Source organism: Atractosteus spatula, chromosome 17 (assembly GCF_055471065.1).
Source record: "Atractosteus spatula isolate fAtrSpa1 chromosome 17, fAtrSpa1.hap1, whole genome shotgun sequence".
Taxonomy (NCBI): domain Eukaryota; kingdom Metazoa; phylum Chordata; class Actinopteri; order Semionotiformes; family Lepisosteidae; genus Atractosteus; species Atractosteus spatula.
This window is the reverse complement of record NC_142722.1, coordinates 13,484,951-13,500,454: the sequence shown is the minus strand read 5'-3', so window position 1 is coordinate 13,500,454 and position 15,504 is coordinate 13,484,951. Positions and strand designations below refer to the sequence as shown.

General features: G+C 42.3%; 1 protein-coding gene across 2 annotated transcripts in view; it reads left to right on the top strand.

Annotated features, from left to right (window-relative positions):
- The window catches only part of specc1la (sperm antigen with calponin homology and coiled-coil domains 1-like a), a 69,373-nt gene that overhangs the window by 42,974 nt on the left and 10,895 nt on the right, over positions 1-15,504 (top strand). For both annotated transcript variants that reach the window (XM_088936116.1, XM_088936115.1), the window contains exons 13-14: positions 214-376; positions 6,123-6,225. In XM_088936116.1, coding sequence (XP_088792242.1) covers positions 214-376; positions 6,123-6,225 — 266 coding nt within the window. The remainder of the gene's footprint in view (positions 1-213; positions 377-6,122; positions 6,226-15,504) is intronic.

Here is a 15,504-nt window from a genome sequence, read left to right as displayed (position 1 = left end):
GCTGGTGTGGCGCAGTAGGTGTGGTAATACAACAGTGGGACTGCCAGGAGGTGACCCCTGGCCAGCTGTCAGCTCTCTTGCTCCTATACTGTGTTTTCTCTTTAAGAAGTATCTTTGCCCTGAAACCCGTTGAAGTCACCCGGTTCTTGCTGGTCCCGGAGGGGAGGTTCTGTGAGAGCTGATCTCCTCACGTGATGTGTCCTGTCCCGGCAGTGTCGCGCAGGAGCAGCGAAGAGGTGAAGAGGGACATGGCGGCTCCAGAGAGCGCTTCTCCAGCCTCGCTCATGGCCATGGGCTCCGCCTCACCCCAGCTGTCCCTGTCCTCCTCCTCCTCCCCCACGGCCTCCGTCACCCCCACTGCCCGCAGCCGCCTCCGGTAAGAGACACCCCGCTCCCGGCTCCGTTTCTCCCATGACTTGTTAGCCAAGTAACAGCAGGGCTAATTCCCCCCCCCCCCCCCCCCCGACAAAACACTGCAGTTTATCGGGAGAAAAATAATGAAATGCACTCTCAAATTCTGATCCCTCATCCCCACAAAGTTTCAACACAGCCTAAAATGTGTAAGGTAGGAGGGAGGCTCAAATATAAGGACACATTCACAGCTGGCGTAGTGTTTTTAAATTTGTTTTGTTTTGTTTGGAATGTCAATATCATCTTCAGGCGAATCAAATAAACTGTTTCATAGTTTGTGCTACAAACGTATACAACAAAGCCAATAGTAAGGAAATGCTACCTCATTAGACAAGAGCAGCTCTATCTGTAATAGTGCATGAGGAACATTTTTATTACATTCTGTACATGAGTCGTGATTGCGCTGTTTTTCACTGCAATTCACTGCAATTTGTTTTTAATATAGTAAAACACAGAAAAGTTCATTTTGGGTGGCTTATATTGTCGCCTGACAATGCTTTCTGCTATTCGACAGGAATTGTGATGATGATAAAGACATGCCATTAACATTTAGCTATTACATTTACACTTAAAATGGTGTCCATGTACTTTTGATATATTGAAGTTGATGGGCCTTTTACATGTACCTGATTGTTAAATGGCACACAAATCATTACTCTTCTAACCCATTTTTTGTGCTGATCTCACCAGTTGTCTTTTGAGGTCATACATTCTTATTGTGTTTGCTGAAATGAATTGTTCTGTGATCAGGAGTAAACAAGCCGCCACCTTGCCTAACCTTTGCTCCAGTCATTTCCATTGATGTGTTTTGTCTTCATTAAAATTTAATTTGGTTGCTCCAGATCCAAACCAGTTTACCAACTGGAGGCTGGAAGCGATGACAGCTTTATATTGACAAAATAGCTAGTGTTCTTGATTTGCATGTGTTGAGGTCACAGATTTTAGAAAGTTAACTGATGTAGTGCGGAGAACCCAAAAAAATCATTAATCGGTCCCCTGGGTTAAACATGAATCACTACAATGTGAAACATGAATAACAGAAAATATACTGGAAGTCACTTTCTTTTGTTTGATTTTCATTTATCTGCGGCTCAGCAGATGAAAGCAACACCCTCATCCTATATGGCCCTATAGCCCAGAGACCACTGGCCCAGTGTAGCTACCAGGGTTGGGTTAGAGTTTGACCTCAGCTTGCTGCACAGAGTTGACCCCCTGTATCTTTCTGGAGACCCTGTGAACCAGTTTCAGCAGTGAACACTGCATCTGCTTTTTACTCTGCTGTCGGCACAGTGGGGACCGCTGCATGACAAGAAGCCGAGGGGCCTGATCAGACATGTGGATTTGTGCGTGTGGTCTGCCTCTCTCCTGTGAGGGTTCAATGGCATTAGCACAGAGCTGGCTATATATCCGCGTTGTAGCCAGCTCTGTGCTACCACCATGGAGTTGCTACTGTAACTGGCTCACATTAAAAAAAAATCACTAAAGTGTCATGAAAATTGAGGATTTGTGTAATTTGCACATGTTCAAGTAATGGTCATACCTAATATAACTTCATATTCAACATTAATTACCGACTTAAAGTACTAAGTTTGGCATCTCCAGGCAAACAATGGGCACAAGGCATAGCACACCGCGGATGGGCAGGATGCCAGTCCATCTCAGGGCACACACAGCCACAGACACGCACACACTCACACTGAGGGCCAGTTTTTCTCAGAAGCTAATTAACCTACCAGTATGTTTTTAGACTGTGGAAGGAAGTCAAAGCACCCAGAGGAAACCCACACAAACGCAGGAAGAACATGCAAACTCCACACAGACAGCACCCCAGGTCTGGAATTAGACCCAGGGCCCCAGCGCTGCAAGGTAGCAATGCTAACCCCTGCTTCACCATGCTGCCCACAAGGAAATATATCATGTGGAAATCTTTTCTGTTCCAACCTTTCACAAGAATTCACCAGCATGCTAGTTATCTAAATGTGTAGTCTTCTGAAGATAGTTCTGTATTAAGGGTATGGTGTGAAAGTTACTGTAGTTGCTGAGTATTTGTAGATCATGATGTTAGAAAAGCTTCTCGAAGGACTATAAACAATCTCACTTCCGCACCAAACTTTGAATTGAAGGACTCAATACAGAGATGTGCCTTCAGCAGCAGTCTGGATTAGCCAGCTTCATTTTATCCCTCCAAACTTACTTCATTTATCAACAAAGGACTGGGGTTTCGCTTTCCGGCAGGAAATCCAAAATGCTGAAAGAGGAGAGACATTTGAATGTACAATTCAAAAAGGGCTTTTCGTTTCTTTCCTTTCTCATTCCAGTTAGGGCACAAACAGCAGCACAACAGGAATTTAAATGAGCCAGTCCTCGCCATTTCGGAAGGGATGCAGGTTTTTGGAAGTACAGTAGCAAGGACAGAGATTACTTGAGGGCAGTGCAGACCTCGTCTCCTGTTTCACCAGCAGCTTTCTGTGCCTTACCAAGTTATGCTCACGCCATATTGGAGAGTGTAGCTGTTGTAAGGTTAACAGATCACAGCTCTCTTCTGTGTTCAGGTTGTTCAGATCAGAGTATTTGTCACTTATTATTTCTGTTGTTACACTTTCCCTTTGTGAAGGAATTGTACAAATGTTTTTTTAAATGACCAAAAGTCAATAAAAAGAAATAATCTCTTATTTACATACCTCTGTCATCTCCTGATAGGTTTGCCCCTTTCAAGAGTGTTTCAATTGCTTTTAAAAAACTAAAATAAAGTTTAAATCTAGAGATGAAAGGCGTTGTAAAAACCCCACATGTAAAACAAGGAAGCTGGTACCGTATAAATTACTCTGGAGGTGCACTGTCACATTGAGATAAACAGGAAGAGAAAAAAAACAACAAATCTCTCTTCCCTTAGAACCAAGAGCTAATATTTGCTTCATTAGTAACTCTCTGCTGAGCAGGCTGTGGTTTTTGTGCTCTGGCCGTATCTGGAGATCCTGGTGCAAGAGGGTGTCGAGTAGCTGGTGTTGTGGAAGACAGGCGCTGTCAGTGTCCTGTGTGTGCGTTGGCGCTGGCCTGTGTGTACGTGTGCAGGGACGCACGTGTCGCCCTCGCCACCCCCCGCCCCCCCCCCACCCCTGTGTCGCGCGTGCCTGACTGCCCGTCTGAACCGCGGCGCGCAAATGAAAAGAACCTTTACCTCTGCAGGGGAAGAGAGCCACAAACCGGCTCAATCTAATTCGGGCCCCATTGCCTGCAGAAACAGCTCCTGCAATTACAGAGGCAAGCCTTCCTCTCCCATTACTGAGACATGGTAATGGAGGAGGAGAGAAAATCGAGGGGTCTGCTGGGCGAGACACTGGGCCATTTGTCCCACTTTTGTGTCAGATGGCTTCTTTTGTAATTAAATTGTTAAAGTGGCTTTGTCACATCTTTTGGGCATGCTGTTCAAACTCAGAAGAAGGAAGGCAAACCCCTGTGCAAGCAGCCCTGCCTAACAAATACTCAACCACAGTTCTGTTGAGAAACAAATGTGAAAATGTGTTCATTTTAGTCAGGAGGCATTATTATTGATCTAAAATAACAGGCCATTAAGTTTAAATCTAGATTGGCTTTAATGTTTAATGTTTTATTATTTAAATAAGTTAAAATAAAAGGGGGTGATTTGACTCAGCTTGCCCGTTTCATAGCTAGTTGCTATTTGATTTGAGGATCTCATCCAGCTGTTGCTTTAAAAAAAGCCTGGAGATCAGTTCCAACAGCATAGCTAAGTTGCTTGTTCCACAACCCTTTGTGTAAAGAATTGCCTCAAGTTATCATTAGCTTCTGAATTAAAATTGGAGTTTTGAACATTTTGAACATCATAATGAATTACATTGTTAGTTTACCTTTCCCCAAAAATACATTTGTGAGAAGAAAGCTTTTACTATCCTAAGTAACAGGTAACACTGTAACTTTGTGTTTAAATATTAAAGTGCAGAAAAAGAATAATATTATCTACAATATGCAAATAAAAAATGTGTTGGTTCAAGTGCATCGATCATTAAGCATTCCCTAGCAAAACGTTTTAAAAGTAGTTAAGTTCTAGCTCTTTCCTTACTGTCTTTGTGTTTCCTTGATGTCTTTGTATTAGAGCATACATGCAAATATCTATTTTTTACACTTGTGCATATGACAAACAAATTGAACTCTATTCAGCTCTAAAAGGACTGATACTTCATGTTACGCCACACAGCTCATCTTTCCTAGAACGTGCATCATGCCTAACACGCATTATACTTGAAAACCCCCTCACAAATTACTTGGCTTAAAAAATGAACGGAAGAATGTTCACTTCCTGTTCTTGCTCTGCATGACTACCAGCATGTTGGTTTCACATCAATCCTAGTGGCACGATCGGCACATTGGCAGGAGGAGATATTTGATTTCTTAAGGAAACAATTGTTAGCAGAGGGGAGTCTGCCACACTTGACTTTGTCTGTTATACATTTCTGCTGCTTTCGGCGAGGCAGGTGTCCCTGCATGGTAAAAATTGACTCCTGCAGAGATTCATTTGACAGAGAACTGTGTTCAGTGGAAGTCCAGGATCCCTGGGGCTGTTTAGGTACAATATTATTTCATTCAGAAGGCAGTAAAAAATGGAGAACAATGATGTGGAGTGGTACTTTTTTCTTCACATAGAATCGGTGATTACAACCCCCCCCACCCCACCCCCAACAGACTGGAATTTATTGTTCAGTGTGGCTGAAGTTGCATTAATTAACACAGGAGGAATGAAGTCAACAAATGTGAGGCTTTGTGCCGTCTCTCCCACTGTGAGGTTAGTGTGCAAGCCTTAGAGCTAAAGTATCTTTGGGATGTCTGATAGCACTGCAGGCTTGATGACTGAACATACGGATCACTTTTATTCAGCAGGTTGACCTTGTACTTCTGGACACACATGGGTTCCACACAACTGTTCACAGCTGGGAGTTGCTAGTTTTTTTGGCATTAAGCTTTTGTTCATCTGCACCCGTTAATGCAGCTGGGTATCCTACTGAAAGATAAAGTTCATGAGCATAACGGTGGTGTCTCACCTGGGATTAGAGCCTACAGCAGTTCCAGGTCCTTCTAGTTAGTAGTCTTGAAATCTAGCTGCTACTCCACAATGCTGGTTTAGGACAGGACTAAACACCTCTTTTCTTTAGGGTTCTACCTGCACTGTCAGCAATCACATACTTCTTAACTTGCTCTCGGCATGAATTTAAACCACGATTTTGTGGCCCCACTGATGCCAGGCACAAATCCTTAGTCGTTTTCCGTAGGGTCTGTAACTGTGATGCTCTTACACTTTTCTGCTTTTGTCAGTTGTAACTTGGTACGGATCACTCTTTTTCGAGTTATCAAGAGGAGCTGACGAAACGCAGAAAAAGCGAAGCGGGGAATGTTGGAACAGGAGGCTGAAGCCGGCTGACGTACTCTGCGGTAATTGAGAGTGAATTTGCAGACCCAGGAAGTCTGTTCGTGATGTTGAAAAGCGTGATGAGTGGGGTAAAGCTACTGTGGGTAACAGCGGGTAATCACCCAGAGCGAATTGTTCAGCCCCGAGAGTTTCCGCGCAACAAGAATGTGAGTGGCAGGAGGTGAGCTGCGGAAGTCCCGCCCAGTCTGCGCAGCAGGTTGAGTGACCGTCCTGGCGGTACCAAGCGTGCTGCACTGCCCCAGCTCTTACTGAAGCTCCTGTGTCCTCACAGGGAGGAGAGGAAGGACCCCCTGTCAGCGCTGGCTCGGGAGTACGGCGGATCCAAGAGGAACGCGCTGCTCAAGTGGTGCCAGAAGAAGACCGAGGGATACCAGGTAAGCCAGCTGCATCATGCGGACGACTTTCCAACACGTAATCTCAGAGGCCCTTCAGGCAAGAGGCCAGCCTCTGCAGTCGTGAGTAAAACCTGCTCACTTGCTGCCTTACTGGGCTTCTGGATTCCTCGTTATTTTTTTTTTTTAAGTTTTACTTATTAGGTTAGGAAACCCTCAAACACAGTGTCTGTTATTTATTCACCCAAGAGATGAACTCTCAGCCGCTTTCAGAAAGAAGGTGCTGCCGTTGCAGGCAGTTTAGTTTGTGTGTCTGATTCGGGTACAGGGCTGATGCAGGCGCTACACTTCACCATACAGTGGCGAGCAGCTTCCGCGAAGATCTGTCGGACTGTTGTTTGTTTCTGCCACTAGTGCAGACAACAGAGACCACCTGCACTCTTCAGACTCGCTCTTGTGCGTCATGCACAAAAATAGAAACCTTCTCCTTGAGGCTGCGGCTAGTGTGTGTGCATTTAGATACTTGTAGGAACAGTTTTCCTCAGCCTCCAAAAGGCAAACTGTAGCCTTAGGAGGTAGAGTCTAGTTCTCCCAAACACAGTGTGAGCTCTGGGACCAAGGATTCCTGCCCAGGTCACTAGCTGACTGGGACTCCCGCCGAGGGTAGGGTGGGCATAGTGAGACAGCGAGCCTCCAAGTCTCCTGGCACTTTCAGGCCGATGGCGCTGTTGGGGAGGGTGGCTCCTGTCCTCAGAACGGTGCAGAACTGCCAGTTAAAATGCGCATATTGACATGTGAAATGACTGATGGGCCGAAGGAAGGTTGTAGGTATTGTAGCTGCAAAAAAACCCAACAATTTGCTTTTCCAAATAAAAAAGATCTAACCAAAATAAGTGGTGATTCTTGATTTATAAAAAGTGGAATTTAGAGGCGCAGAGAGTCTTAGAGCTGACAGTATTACGTGTTGGCTGACAATAAGATTGTATTGCTTGAGAAGTAAATGCTGTATAAAAGACTGTCTTTTGAGAGGCTCTAAATTGGATCTATACCTTTTTTCCAAGGTGAATGGACAGATTCATGCACATGGGTGGTGTTCCTTATCCCTTAGTGACATGAGTTATAGATAGCGCAGACTGCATTTAATTAAATATTTTATCAAACAGACACCCTCTGTCACTTCCTCGTTGAAATGTGGCTTTTGAAATAAGATTTAAGCTGCAGCTCCTGTCAGGGAGGGCTTCAGCAGTAGAGCTTAAGCTGTTTAGAGGTTACATCTTAAGTGGGAGGCTGTTCAGAGCAAATAAATTTGGGAGGCACTGAGAGAAGGCAGAGTTTAGAATTGAAATCTGACAGCCATTTTTTTGTTTTTGACAAGCTGGGAAAAAAATAGAAGAGAAATCTTTCTAAATGAGATCATAAAGATTTTGATGGACGAAGGGGCGTCTTCCTCAATGCTCCAAGGATTTTTTTTATTTTTTATTTTTTTGTCTCAAACAAAAGGATTTAGACCCCTAATTCCCTTCCATTGTCGGAAACGCATCTCTTTCATGGATAGCCACAGTTCACCACATCTGCAGAAGATTAGTAGGAGCTAGATGCTGCCAAAGTTTACACTTTCAGTGTTTATTCATACATGTAAATCATTTTTTTCTTGGTTGTTTTTCTGTTGGTGCTCATTGCTTCTTGCTGTTGCTCTTGTCTGCATCTTCCACTGATCTGATAAAGCATCTTGTGAACTATTTTTCCAAAAAGCTGAATAAACATATCCCTTTTATTTAAGCAAGGGTTTCCATACCAGTTTAATCCAGCATATTCTAAACCTGGGCTGGCTTTGCCTTGTGCTGTAAGCTCCTCAGACGATGTCCACGTTTATGTTGTTACCCTACATCCCAGGAAACCAGAGACAGTCAGATGGCTCTTATTTTAAAGTTCTTGCTAATGCATGCATTTATACACTTGGTAAAACCCAAAGCTGAAATCAATCGTGAATATAGTGCTGTATCAAGGAACAGACTAGTTCAGGGAATGGCGATACTTTAGTTAAACAGGCTATAGAAACTCTTCATCTGATAACCTGAATGTCCTTCTGATGTACTTTATCAACAACGCTGTGTCCAGCATATGAAACTGTAAACTTGACTGACTGCAAGGTATTTTTCGGTAGATGCTAATGAAATAGAAATGTAAAAACTGGGGTTAGTTGGTCAGTGCAGCAGATGTTAGATTTCTGGTAATAATCATTGAATGCTTCAGGGAATAAAAAAGACCGTGAAATTATAGCAACACTTTGCTGAATATTGATTTCCAGTCCTTTGTATTGTTCACATCACTGGGGAATTCCATTCTTCTGCTTTTGAAGTCTGTCAAGGATGTATTATCAAGAGGTTGGCCAAAATGAAGGAGAGTAACTCTCCTTTCACCTTTCAGTTTTCGGATGAAGCAGTGAAGCATTTGCAGTGCTTAATCTGATTGGTCATTTTAAAAGTGTTTACAGAGTTGCGCCTGATGGTGACATAATCACTGGGCCATGTCATTAGCTGATTTTGCTTGTAGTAGCATACAGTTTCGCCAGCTGGTGCCAGCTTCCCGTCACAAGCTAAGGAGCTTAAAGTGTCAAAGGACCAATGAGCTCTTTATGTCCTGTCTTCTTAAGCAGAACGGGGAAGCACAAGTCAAGTCAGTAGCATTTAGCAGCTCCAGATTGACCCTTTATAATATACAAAGCTACAGTGACTGCAAAATCAAAAATTGTAAGACCCTGTTTTGCATTGTGGTTCTATTTGTGTGATGCAAAGCTGCAGAAAGCGTTATGCCAGTATCCTCTTATCCATTATCAGTAATAATGTGTTTGCCATTGACTTAGAAGGGTAAACAGACATTTTATTGCTTAATCTTTTTCTAAGCATCAATACCCCCCACCCACCCAACCCCCCGCAGCTTTTTGATATACCTGTGTGTGTAAACTTTGCATTGAAAGCCAGGAACTGTTCACTTCGTATGTTATTTTTTTTTAGTTCCTAACACATACGTTGTTTTATTGTTTCTTTGTTGTCATTCCCTCTACTTCAGCTTTTAAGGTATTCTGTTGCAAGACCAATCAGATCTGCCCCATTAAACTCGTTCAGTGTCAGTGTTGTTCCAGGATGTTTCAGAGATTATGGTGTTTTGTTATATGTATTTCTTCCTTGTAGAAAATTAGCCTGGTGATAACTCAAGATGGCCTAAGGGGACGAATAATTACCCCAAGTATCTTGCAGAGATTAGTGACCACAGCGACTGGAGAAGCAGTAAAACCTTGCATTTCTTGGGTTTAATCTTGCATTTTATAGCCAGCAGTTTTATCACCCTGCGGCTCACAACTGGCAGCCCACTGGAGCTCGGCAGGTGGCAGCCTGGCCATTACCTGGATGGGAGACCTCTTGGGAGAGCTGAGGTTGCGGCTGGAAGAGTCATTAAGTGGGGCCAGTAGGGGGCGCTCACCATGAGATCTGTGTGGGTCCCACAACTTCAATGTAGTGACGGGTAGACTGCGCTGTAAACAAATGCACCGTCCTTCAGATGAGATGTAAAAACGAGGTCCTCCGTCTTGTGGTCATAACAAATCCTAAGGGGTTTCTTGAAATAATAATAATAATAATAATTATTATTATTATTATTATTATTATTATTAAACAGTCAGGTACACCAGTAAAGTATGTGTGCAGTATAACACCTACCAATTAACATATAGTGAAAATACTTGGACATCATTTTAAACTCAATTGCTATTATTGTTAGAAGTAGTAGTATTTCAGCACTTGAAAACTGCGGTTTGTATCTGGAACCTCTTAGCAACAAGACCTTTTTCCTTGAGTATTTAACCACCTTTCCTTCTCCACTGAATGTTACAGTAATAGAACTTTCTCTTCTCTTGTGATATGGTTGTGCTGCTAAAAGAAGGGCTTTTCCTCGACATGATTAAGATTATGTGATGACCTTTTCTGCTGCTGTAGAGAGAGTTTTGGTATTCGATGAGCTCCTCATTTCGAAATGGTGCCCATTGGATATTAAGGTGACTGAATTCTGATTCTTTGTCTTAATTCAAAACATGAGGTGCTTTGCTTTCACAATTGTGTAAAAATCACAAATCTACACTTTATATGACTTTATGTGAATTGAGATTTCAATAAAATGGACACTTTTTGAGTTAAACCTTTTGGTTCACATGCCCTTTAAGTGTTTTGAAATTGACGGCTAGAATTTATATTTACTTCCTATGTTTTTGCCCAATAAGAAACACTCCTTAACCCTAAAGACTAAAAATGGATTCACTTAGGAGTTTTGCTTTTAAATAACCATCAGTTCGCGTTTCACCACGATGTAATTTTGGAGTGTCAATCCAGGTTCTCAGACTGACCTCAAGTTCATTCATTTTTCTAAACAGGAATTTTAATTTGGTTTTGGCCAGCTTCACTCAGCTCAGAGATGCAAAATTAGCCTCATAAAACCTGAGAAAGAAGTGGTGGGGGGGGAAGCAGAGTACAATTGCAGTGAAGTTCCAGGAATCTTCTTGAATTATTCACGCGCACGGTAATGAGTTCAGTATCTGTACGAGGCTCTTTGAGCAGGCCTCTCCAGTGTCACTGTCGCTGGTCACTCACCCTTCTAACCAGCTGCTGACCCCTAGCCCCCCCTCACTACAGGCTGGTGGGGGTGGCAGCGGGAGGGACGGCCGACGAGCCCCAGCTGAAGGGCGATGAGGAGTACGTGATGCTTGTCGAGTAACGTCCTGAACCCAGCAGCGTCCCCTGGGGAGCTGCTGGTAGGCCGGTACTTGATGAGGTTGTCAAAGTAAACAATACGCATTGATGTTTTCTCATTGCTTCTTTTTATTTAACTAGTTAAATGAAGGTGTTTTTTTTAACCTTGCTGCTGTTGTTGGTAATTGTTCTGTCAGGCGCTTTTCCTTGTCTTTTCCTTGTGGCTCCTGTGTTCCTGGAGGTGTCCTGTCTGGTTGGTGTTCTCAAGCAATATTTCGGAGAAAAAGCACTCCCTACTATTTTGTTTACTGTATATGCTTTTTAACGAATTCTTCATTAGACAAGAGCTTAGCTGGAGGTGTGCTGTCATTTTCTTCCCTGTGTTCTCGTCCCCCTTGAATTTGTGTTGCTCTTCATCACAGGTGAAATAATATGTTTAAAAATCGGCGAAGGCGTTACATGGGCCTGTATTTGGTTTTATTTAATGTTTGTGAGGGTCCACTAGCCCCCCAGAGGGGACACTGGCGTTTTCTGTTTGTTTCCCCATGACGGACGGCGATGCAGCCTCTCGTCCTTATCGAGTAGTTAATACGTTCATTATTGCGCTCGCTGTTTCCTCTCAGTGCTTCTGGACTAACTTACCTTGTTAACCTTTCACATCAACAAGCCTCTCTTTATGGATTTTCTTTTTCCTGAACAAGCACATTATTACCTTAATAGCCCACTGAGTGGAGGCCAACTCCACAAACCCCTCCACTCCAGGCGGCCACGCCTGTCTCGCAGAGCTTGGCTTCGGCCTTGTGTGGCCGACTGACAAGGAAATGAGAAAATGAAAACCAGGCTTGCAGCTATTAGAATCGGTGAGGCTCCAGACTGCTGACAGCCCTGTTCTTGTTCAAGATCATTTTTGTTTTTTCTCCATGGTACACAACACGGTGAGCTGTACATTTTAATCCGGCCTGAAATCTGTCCACTGCTTCAGAGCCCTCAGGAGAAAAAAGTGAATTTTGTAGGGAAAACTAGAACTGGGAAGGCACAAAGTGAAAATCTCAAATAAAACCTGTAGCAGTGTTGGCCTATATAAGCCTCGCCTGTAATGACAGTTCCTTTTGTGTGCCGAAAAGCACGTACTGTGACATGCTATTGGGGAACACTCCTCCAGCTGGAGAGACAAAGCCCATTTTGTTTTGCAGATTGAGGAAAGGTAATTGGAGATCAAGAAGTGATGCTGACAAGGATGAGGTAGGGGAAAAAGAAATTCCATTTTGTGCTCAACTTCCCTCTTACATTTCTCATTCAACACGTAGCACGGGGTGGGGGTGTGGGGGATGAAAATGAAACCAAACAAATTGTAAAGATGTGTTCTGAGGTCTTTATGAAGGGGGCTCTTGGCCCTTAAGGAATACCGCCTGGCACTGCATGCAGCGATATGCAGGGTCTGCCTCATGAACGTTATAAATGTCCACAGAAACCCTAAAGTGGGCATGGTGGAGGGGGAGGCAGGGGTGGGCGGTGAGGCTGTGTAGCAATATAATCACTAGAATCAATTATCAAAAATTCCCAAGTGTCCCAAGTGATGCTTCTTTTCTTGTACAGGGTAGCTACTTCTGACTTGTAAATATTTTTTTTTTATGAAGCAACGGCAGGCAGTGAACCCATTGTACTTGCACAGTTATTGTAAGATTGAACAACGACCTGGGATCCTCCTTGATTGAACACCTGTTTAACTGAATTGCAGCCACAAGGGTGTATGGAAATAATACCTGCTTAAGCAAACAAATGTGACTGTTGAGATGTAGTGGCTTTTTGTTGTAAAACTCCTGGTCTTAGTAACCGACACACCTGCTGGTTTTCATTCATCATTACATCCCATCTTAAATGATTGAAGCCTTACTTGATCTAAGAAGTTAACATTTTGTTTCTAGCCACAAGTGTGGGATTTAATTTCACTTACAAAATAACTATGATCACAGATCCAACAGGTTTAAGAGTTGGGATCAAACAGTTCAAATTAATCATATAATTTATTATTAAGTCACTGAAGGGTATGATTGTATAACTGAGGGCTCAGCTTGAGTAAAAGCCAAAAGGTGTGTGAGTCACCAGGACCAGGATTGGGAACCACTGGAGTAAGAAAAGAGTTAAATCAGAACTTCAGTCCAGCTGCCCACAAATTCGAAACCCAGAATCATCTCGTGATTGGCAGATTTCCTTTGGATAGTACGGAATGCTGCAGTCATACAGGAGACATTGCCATCAGATGACGTAAGGAATTTGTTCTGGCAGGTACCTTGAAGTTTTGATCTATTCCAGGACTGTATCCAAGATTGCCTGGATTGAATCTTTTAAGGCCTTTAAATGGGGAATATGAAGCAATAAATGCTGAAGGATAAAAAAATTAATGCAGTCACACAAAATCGGAGGTAATGAGTCACCTGAGATTTTGAGGAGACAGAAGTTGGTAGAAGATGAAATCACATTGACAGAAAGGACTAAAGAAATTCTGGTGGCTGGTTTTTCTTAATGCATCCTTCTTCCACTGGTATATGGTGCTCTTTGGCATATACCAAGCCCTGATTTATCAAAGACTTTATGGTGCAATGAGATTCATCTGAGGACTTTGCATTAAAGTAGTGCCACACTTACACCAGATCGGACATTTACACAGTTGCAGACGTTAAGAAATTGTTGGTTTTAACTCCCATCCTAACCCGGAAGACAGGTCACTTTCTAAAATGCATCCTTGTCACTAGGCAGAGTTAGCTACTGTACAGTTTGTCTATCTGATAAGCTGTAATAAGCTTAAAACAGCGGTCAGTGTCTGCTACCTTTGATCAAAAGTCAGTATTTTGAATAAGGGAACTTAGACCATTCAGTCTGCTCTAGCATTATAATTGGACAAAGAGCTAATTAATATTCATACTCATAATTGTTCCCCAAGGACTGTGCTTGAATCAGTGTTGTTTATCTTTTGTCCTATAGACAAATTTGTTTATTTTTACTATTGAAATATTTCCAATATGTTGGGTGGCATATACCTTACCTGCAAATGGCAGGTAAGTCTCATCATGGAGTTAGTTTCCTGGTACAAGGAATCGTAATTCTGATTCGCACCCTTGCAGTACAGCTTGACAGACTAGTTTTTGTTGCATATGAGATGTGGAGCTTTGCTTTGTGTGGCTATTCCAGTTCTCACTGAGGCCGTGATCGATTTTGCAACTTGCTGTGAAGTGAGCTGGTGTCCGTTGTTTCTCTTCCCGCTGACTGGATCTGTGTTCATGAGACCCCTGTTGAGGTGGTGAATACAGACAAAAAACCCCAACTTGGTAGAGTGCAACCGAGCCCTTTTCAACCCTCTGGAAGACTGAAATTTGAATGGGATGTGGCGGCTTTTCCTGGAATTGAAGATTCTGGCAAGGGGCTGTAGATGGAATTTGGAAAGTCCAGCACATGATTAAATTCCAACTTTATTAAGATGAGATTGTTGTGGGAAGCACTGGGTATACATTTCAACCATGCTTTTTAATGAGAAAAAATAGTTTGAATGAAGGGGGGGAAAAATGAGTATTTGTGAGATATTTGGAAATGTTTTACATTTTCGCTTGTGTAACGTGCTTACTGAACTCACTTGTAACCTCAGTAGAAAATTGTTTAAAATTACTCCTGTAGTGTGAAAATGTATGACATTGTACTGCCACGCTTTCAAGCAAGTTGACAGGTGTTTTGCCCAGTATATTTTGTTTATTCATCACCAATCAAGGGCTACGTTTCTATTTTCAGACATAATTACAAAAGTTTAATTTAAAAGATAGTAATGTTTTTATGGTAGATCACTTGGTTTTGGAAACATTTACTGGTTATGTTATTTACAGTTTAAAAATTAAATGAGTTATGGTGCAGTGTGATTCTTTATAATATATTTCCTTTTATCCATAAACTAATCTAATCTATTTTGCTGAATAGCCTGAAGGTTTCATGGCAGAAATGCTGATTCCTTTCTTCTCTTTTCAGCATGGGATAAACCTTTACTTGTTCCTATTATAAATGTATTATCTATTACATATATAGTTATATACAATGCTTTTGTTCAGGAGTGTCAGAACACTGTTGCAAATCTTTCAGCAGCAAACCGACTGTCTTTGATCATAGTGTACTTTGTGTGCCAACTCTTTCAGGAATGAGACAGAGGCCTTCATGTCCTGATATGATTACTGTCCAGTGCCCAAAGTTATCAAAGGATTATCAAAATTCTGGCTGTTGGGTTGTTTGCCTAATCCTTTTTATGACTCTATACTGCTGGCTGTGCCATTTTAGTGAGTGTGTTCTGATATAGCTCATATTTAACTGTCAAATGTGTTTCTGTATGTACATACAATCTGAATCGCTGAAGAAGCAAAAACGTTTTTATTGTTACTTTTTATGTGGGATTGGGAGGAACTGTGTGTTAAAAAGATAAACAGTAGCTCTACGTGCAGTGACATTGATGGTGTCATGCAGATAAACCTATACTATGTGTAGAAATGGTTGTAGAATTATTGAAAGCTTTAATCTTGTGTAGATGTTTAGTTCAACAGTTCCTGTG